At 37.6% G+C, this 7615-nt stretch overlaps 1 protein-coding gene across 1 annotated transcript; it reads right to left on the reverse strand.

Moving 5' to 3' along the window:
- Positions 1-355: 355 nt before the first annotated feature.
- OR10Q1 (olfactory receptor family 10 subfamily Q member 1) lies at positions 356-1309 on the reverse strand. The gene has a single exon (XM_026012880.1). The coding sequence runs from the start codon at positions 1307-1309 to the stop codon at positions 356-358; it is 954 nt and encodes a 317-aa protein (XP_025868665.1).
- Positions 1310-7615: the final 6306 nt, after the last annotated feature.

The following is a 7615-nucleotide window of genomic DNA, read 5'->3' on the forward strand; positions in this document are numbered from 1 at the left end:
CGGAATCCAGTCCCACATCAGGTTCCTGCATGGAGCCTGCTTCTCCCTCTGCCTGTGTCTCTGCCTCTCTCTCTCTCTTTATCTATCTATCTCTCATGAATAAATAAATAAAATCTTTAAAAAAAAACTGTAGGGCCAGCAGACTCGAGGTCCTGCATTGAAAGTTTTGCCTAAAATTTCCAGTCTTATTCAGAGCGCTTCAAGGAACTAAGTGCAGAATGGAGACAAGGGGACAAATATGGCAAAAGAACGAGCAACTCAAAGTGTGGGAAAGTAAGTACTCTAATTCCATATTTGTTGCTCAGAGTTCATCGTCATGGCAACTGACAGACAGCCTCCCCAGGCCCCTGGAGCTTCAACTGGCACCAGAGGCTGCTTTATGGAGGACGGCATTCCTCAGGGCACCTTTGACATCCTTGTTCCTGAGGGTGTAAATCAGCGGGTTGAGGAGGGGGGTGACAAAGGTGTAGACCAGGGCGATCTGGCGGTCCTCGTCCACCGAGGAGCTGGAGCGGGGCCGCAGGTAGACGAGGCTGCAGCAGCCGTACTGCAGCAGGACCACGGTGAGGTGCGAGGAGCAGGTGGAGAAGGCCCGGCGGCGGCCCTCGGCGGAGCGGATGCGCAGGATGGCAGAGGCGATGAACACATAGGACACACAGATGAGCAGGAAGGGGACGGTCAGCACGAGGATGCCCACCACGTAGAGCACGGCCTGGTGCACGCGGATGTCGGCGCAGGCCAGCCGCAGGACCGGGGGCACATCGCACAGGAAGTGGTTGATCTCCCGGCGGTGTCCGCAGAAGGGCAGGGTGAAGATTAAGGACGTGAGCTGCAGGGAGAGGACCAGGGCCAGGCCCACCGCGCACGCCACCATCTGGGCGCACAGCTTCTGGGTCATGATGAGGGTGTAGTGCAGCGGGTGGCAGATGGCCACGTAGCGATCGTATGCCATGATTGCCAAGAGAAAGCAGTCAGTGCTGCCGAGGGTGACAAAAAAGAACATCTGGGCGCCACAGCCAGCCAGGGGGATGGGCTTCGGGGCCCCCCAAATGTTGGAAAGCATCAAAGGCACCACCACCGTGGTGTAGCAGATTTCCAGGAAGGCCAGGTTGCAGAGGAAGAAGTACATGGGGGTGCGGAGGGAGCTGTGGGTGCACACCACCCAGATGATGGCTGTGTTGCCACAGAGGATCATCAAGTAGAGGAGGAGGAAGAGGAGGAAGAGCAGGGCCTGGAATTCTGGGACGGTGGTCAACACGCGGAAGAAGAACTCAGGGGGGCCGGATTGGTTGAGGCTCCTAGCAAACATGTGTCCTGCAAAGGAAGAGTGGGGAAGTGCTGAATCTCCCTCTGCCAAACTGTTTTGTTGTGGGAAGAAAAGCAGAATTGTAAATTTGATCTTTGCTTTAGCATTTAGTATCTACTTTCTGATTTCAGCACTTGGGGTGATTCCCACTAGAGAGTATGGAATCTTTTTCCATGGGAATCTCCATAAATGACATAGCTACTCCTCTGTAGAACTTTCTGATGTCAAAGACGTGTAGCTATTCTTGGTGAAATGTCTTTTTTTTTTTTTTTTTGCTCTAATATTTTACATCTCATTGACAAGGGCTAATTCTTTGCTTGTATTTAATGGAAGAGTTGTGTAGTTGCAGATATTTTCAAAATTAGACAAATGGATGTATTGCTCACTTTTTTGGTAAACATTCTTATTGAAATATACGGAGAAGTTCATGAATCGTAAGGTACAGTTTTTGTTTTTTGTTTTTTTTACATAGTAACTACACTAGTATAACCATCACCAACATGAACAAACTGAACAATTCCAGGAACCCTACAAGCATCTTTTCTTTTTTTTTTTTTTTTTGTATATTTTTTTTTATTGGAGTTTGATTTGCCAACATATAGCATAACATCCAGTGCTCATCCCATCAAGTGTCCCCCTCAATGCCCTTTCATCTCCTTTCTACCTCACAAAGGTGAATTATTCTTTGACTATATACAATGTGTCACTGCAGATCAGTTTCTGTTTCAATTCATATGTGTAATGATAGAGTATGTATCATATCTTAACTGGCTGCAACACTGTGTCTACAAAAGTTATTCTTTATGTTCTGAGTACCAAGACTCTGCTTTCTGTTGTTTTATAATATCCCATTTTATGGCTGGGCTATAATTTATTCATGAGTTCACTTCTCATCCAGTTATTTTGGCTCATACAAAACTGGGCAAACCCCTTTTATTCCAATCCTTCCGATATACACTTTTATTTTATTTATTTATTTTTAAAAGATTTTATTTATTTGAGAGGTACAAAGATAGCAACAGAGATAGAGAGAACAGCAGCGGGGAGGAGAGGGAGAAGCAGATTCCTTGCTGTGCTGGGACCCCCCCCACCCCACCCCCAATGCAAGGCTCAATCCCAGGACCCCAGGATCTTGACCCAAGCTGAAGGCAGATGCCTAACCAACTGAGCCACCCAGGCACCCCCCAATATGCACTTTTAATATAAATCCTTTTGTTTGCTTATTTTTTTTTCTAAATTTCCAGTCATGAACCTAAACTTTTGGACTTGGACAGATGCACATAGTAGGGGACTGTAGGGACTAAGGAATAATAAAGTTGCGGCTGCCCAAGATAAGGAAAGATAATAATGAAATGAAAAATACAATAACAGAACTGAAATAGACATCAGAACACACAGGTGAATAAGAAAAGAGCTTTAAAAGCATCTGGGAAGGAAAAAGTACCTATAGACTAAGCAACTTCAGTTCAATTGAACTCCAAAAAAAATATACAAAAAAATACTACAACTTTTCAATGTAATAACCCAAGAGATGATAAAGTAGTATCTATAGTTCTAAGAAAAACAAATTGGTGTGAAAGAATTCTGTACCCAGGTTTTAGTGACTTATGTTCAAAAGCAACAGACTTTCTCAGACTAAATACAATGAAAACAATTCCTCAACAAAGACTCCTGATTGCTGGGGGATTAATCAGAACACATAATCCAGGACTGGAGAAGTTGTAATGTAAAAATTGGATTTGAGAAATCAAAGAGTCAAATATATATTTAACACCAAATGCTTGATGCAAAAAATATTGTTAAAAAGTTCTGAGGATAGTTCTTGAAAATATTCATAATGCAAAATGCAAAAATTAAAACAACCCTGCACATTTAAAACCATGAACTGTAGCATTAGGAAATTGATAGGGAAGGATGGGGGAAATAAAATAATCCTGAAATAATTTCCACAGCCTATATAAGGAAAGACTCAAGAGATATTTCATTTAGATGTGACTAATCAGAGAAATACCTATTCAAACATATATTTCTGAACAAGGATCATCAGTAGAATAAAAGTCAGCATATCCATTCCAAATGATCTGATTTAAAAAGTAAAGATAGTACAGGGAACAGAAGGCTCAAACAAAGAAAATGTGAGCAAGCATATAAGATAAAATAGCTTAAATAAGAAAAGTAAATATTTAACTTCTGAAAATAAGTTTAAATGAAGTTTGTGTTCTATTAAAGATGGAATTTCATATTTATATAATCCACCAGGTGCACATACAGTGACAAAGGAAGGCTAGCATTGCTTTAGTTTAGCATTGTGTGTTCTGTGATCTAACCAATGGAAGGAGACAAAGTTAGGCAGGAGTTAGATTTGACTATCTAGCTGAAAACACAACAGAACCAACTGAAAAATTTGGACTAATAAAATATTCATTGGAGTGGCTAGATCCAAATGACATGTAGCAGAGGATCTCTTAACTAATGATCTTCACTGAACTGCTGTTTCAGATTAATCACACTGTTCATTACATCTATTCAACATACTAAATGATGACCATGATATACTGAACACAAGAGACCTGTTGCTATTTTACTATGTCTGAATTGCATACATGGCAGTTGGATTTTTCCCAAACCAACTTATATTACTTGTATTTGTGTTGTAATTATGTAATTTTCTCAAGTATTACAAAATCTAAGAGTTGAGTGCTTGATAATTATGAGTTGCCAAAAATTTTTGTGGAATAGCATATGAGCTGGACCACAATAAAAGACTTAGAGGGAAATTTGGAATAACTTAATATTTATATTGAACGTGAGTCTAAATGTTCACTCTGTTGTTACAAAAGCTAACACTGGAATTAGTAGATAATGTCTGAGAAGAAAGGCTTTGATTTTAGGTGATACAAACTCAAAGCCCCTGGCTTTATATCAAAAGGTTGATAAATAAATGCCAATTGGAATATTTTAAGTTAAAGTAAAATGATTAAGTATGTAGTCCATGCTTTGGATCGTAGGACTTTCTGTTTTCTATCAATGTTAGTTAGAAAATGCCCTTCCCTCAAACAACCACAAAAATGAATAGGTGAATAATAAATAGGCCAGTGAATCAACCTAAAAACTAACAAGCAGGAACTACTTGAAGAAAACTGCTAAGCTATGTATATATATATACATATGCCTGTACGGAAAACCCAATATTTTAGTGTTAATTGGCTCTGAAGTAACGTGTGACTTCTATATAATTCTATCAAAATCCCTGGAAGAATGAACAAGAGAATGTTAAAAAAATGTGCCAAAACAGAACAAAATTTGCATCATGAGACATTAAAACATATCACAATCATATGTTATAAAATATATCTTATGTTATATCATAAATCAAAATGGTATCTGCAGAGCACTAGAGCTCCAGCACACTAGAACAAAAAGAACCATTGATAGTAGCCAAGTGTTCTATAGTACTCATTGGGTCAGGCATTAATTTGGGCACTTTCCATTTCTTAATTTATTTCACAATGGTCCTCTAGAAAGGGGTTCTTACATTTGCTTTACATATGAGAAAATTAATGCACAGAGTGGGTAAATGACTTACCCAATGTCACACAGCTAGCAAGTGTTGGAATGACAATTTAAACATGGGCTGGAAAAAACAAAACAAAACAAACAAAGAAAAAAATATGGGCTGGCTCCAGAGTCTCTTGTCTTAATCACTGCATTATATTTCCTCTATTTTTTGCATCAGTTTTATCATCTGTAAAATGGATCTGAAAATAAATGTACCTATTTCTCAGGTTGTTGTGAGACTCGAATTATTTTGTAAAAGTACTTAGAACAGTCAAGGCATAGAGTACACAGTCAATGTATATTCACTATTGTCACTATTCAAATCAGTTAGAGAGGATCAATTTCCTAATACGGACTTAGGGCAATGGGTGAATCATTAAAAAAAAAAAAAAAAGAACTCCCTAATGCGTTATGCATCAAAATTTATTTCTGGTGGACTTGAGATTCAAATATTTAAAAAACAGGAAGAAAACCACAAGATAATGTAGATGAACTTTTTTCAGACCTAAGACTACAAATGATTTGCAAGCAAATAAGCAGAATCCACAAAAATGTTGATATTTTGACAGAATAAAAATTTAAAAGATCTGTGGGTCAAAAACACAATAAGCAAACTGAGTAGAAGATGAAATTTTATATAATCTGGCAAAAAAAATCCCTCATTAGAAAAAAGGAATAGAGGATCTGAATAGGCAATTCAAAAAAGAAATATGAAAACACAAATACAAACATACAAATTCAACCTCATTAATATTCAAATAAACATACAATGAAGCAGAATCAGATACTATTTTCTACTTATAAACTGACAGTGGGAAAAAAAAGATAGTATCAGGTACTATTTTCTACTTACAAACTGACAGTGGGAAAAAAAAGATAGTATCTGCTGTTGTTAAAGTTGCAAGGAGAGACACATCCCCAAATATTGCTAGTGGAAGTATAAGGTGCTAGAAAAATTTGTGAAGTGCAATTTGGTGATATGTAATAAAAGACTTAAAGAGATGCATATGCTTTGCTTCAGCAATATTATTTTAAGGAATTTATTCTAATAAACTAACCATGAGTCTGTGCATAAAATTATTCCACTGTTCTATATTGTGGTGAAAACTATCAACCAAAATATCAGTAATAGGAAAAACCTTAAATTAATTGTGGCCTCTCCATGTGATAGGACAAGCAATCATTTGAAAATGATGCTGCATAAATATACTTAATAAGATGAGGATGGCTCATGAAAAGCAGGTTATAAAAAAACATTACATCATGATTCCATTAAAAATAATGATATCTGTTCATAAAAATACGAAAGAACATTTTTGAAAATATTAATAATGGATATTACAGAATGAGTCGGATTGCAAATCTTTTTGTTTATGACATGCTTTTCTGCATTTACAAATTTTACAATGAACACACGCAATTTGGCAAATATATAGTAAATTAGCAGGTTTCCTTTATTCATTGGTATTTCAACATGGTGTTGGGAAGGAAAGCTGGTAGGGTGTCAATCACATGGATTTTTGGACTCAATTAGATATAGAGTTGAAATCTAGTCCCCTTATTTGCTAATTTAATTTTTTTTGCTAATTTAATTTTATGCTGATTGTGTTGCTTGGTAAGCCTTGGTTCTTTGATGTGTGATTGGGGATGTGAATATGGAGCCTTATACGGAATTTGTGAAGATTAAATATTTCAAATATATAATGTGTCTGGGACATAACAAGCGTCCAATGAATGTAAGTGCCCTCCCCTCTTTTTTTCAGGATAGTGAGTTTTCTCTAGATATTTACCCTTTGGTTCTTATCTTTTCCAGAATGGATAGTGAGATTCTTCTAGAGCTGAGTCCCTCCAGGCCTTTCAGTTGCTCTGCTAAACTGTGAATAATAAAATGAGCAACAGAGAAAATAAAACAAAAAAGAAAAGAGATTTTAGTGAAATAATTTTAATTATATATGATGAAAACCACATAAGCTAGATCTGGATTCAGGAAAACATTTAAAGATGATTCTATCTTAGTAAGACATGAACCTCAAATGAGCAACATCGTACCTAAATACGAACATACAACATTTGGTGCAAAACATAATTTGGAGATAAAGCAAGACATGTAGTATTTTGAGAGTGATGTCTGCTAGGACAAGTGACTACAGAGTGATTTCAAGGACAAACTCACACACATATCCAAGGTGAGACTATAGCCTATTGAAAAACCAAACACATCAGAATTTGTATTTACAAATTAGGATTTTCCTCTCCAGCGTTCACTTTCAAAGGTTTACACTCAACTATTCTGAGAACCTCCCGACCCTGTTACCATCGCTACCTGTGAATTCACTCAATTTTGGGTGCTTGTATTCCTTCCTTGGGGATTTGATGTTTAAGCACTCCACTCTGGCAGCACCAGTCTGAGAAACATATCAGTCAGGGCCATATTTAGGCTCTACAAGGGCAAGAACATCTGTCTTGTTTACCAGCATATCCCTATCATGATTGATTTGATTTGAACTAAATTGAATTCTTTTGTAGTTAAATGTCATGCCCTTTAAACTTCCTTTCAGAGCCAACACTCAGTGGCTCCTTCTACAGCCCAGTTATCCTGCAATTACTTCAGCTCCACATAGACTGAGGCTTTCTCAAGCCAATGGTTATTTATCCACTACACGTTGAAGGGTTTGGGTAGTACACATTCAGTTGACAAATGAATGGTGGGAAGGATAGTAATTAAACTCTTGATGTACTTGTTGAACCAAT

Source organism: Vulpes vulpes, chromosome 5 (genome assembly GCF_048418805.1).
Source record: "Vulpes vulpes isolate BD-2025 chromosome 5, VulVul3, whole genome shotgun sequence".
In the NCBI taxonomy this organism is placed as follows: Eukaryota; Metazoa; Chordata; class Mammalia; order Carnivora; family Canidae; genus Vulpes; species Vulpes vulpes.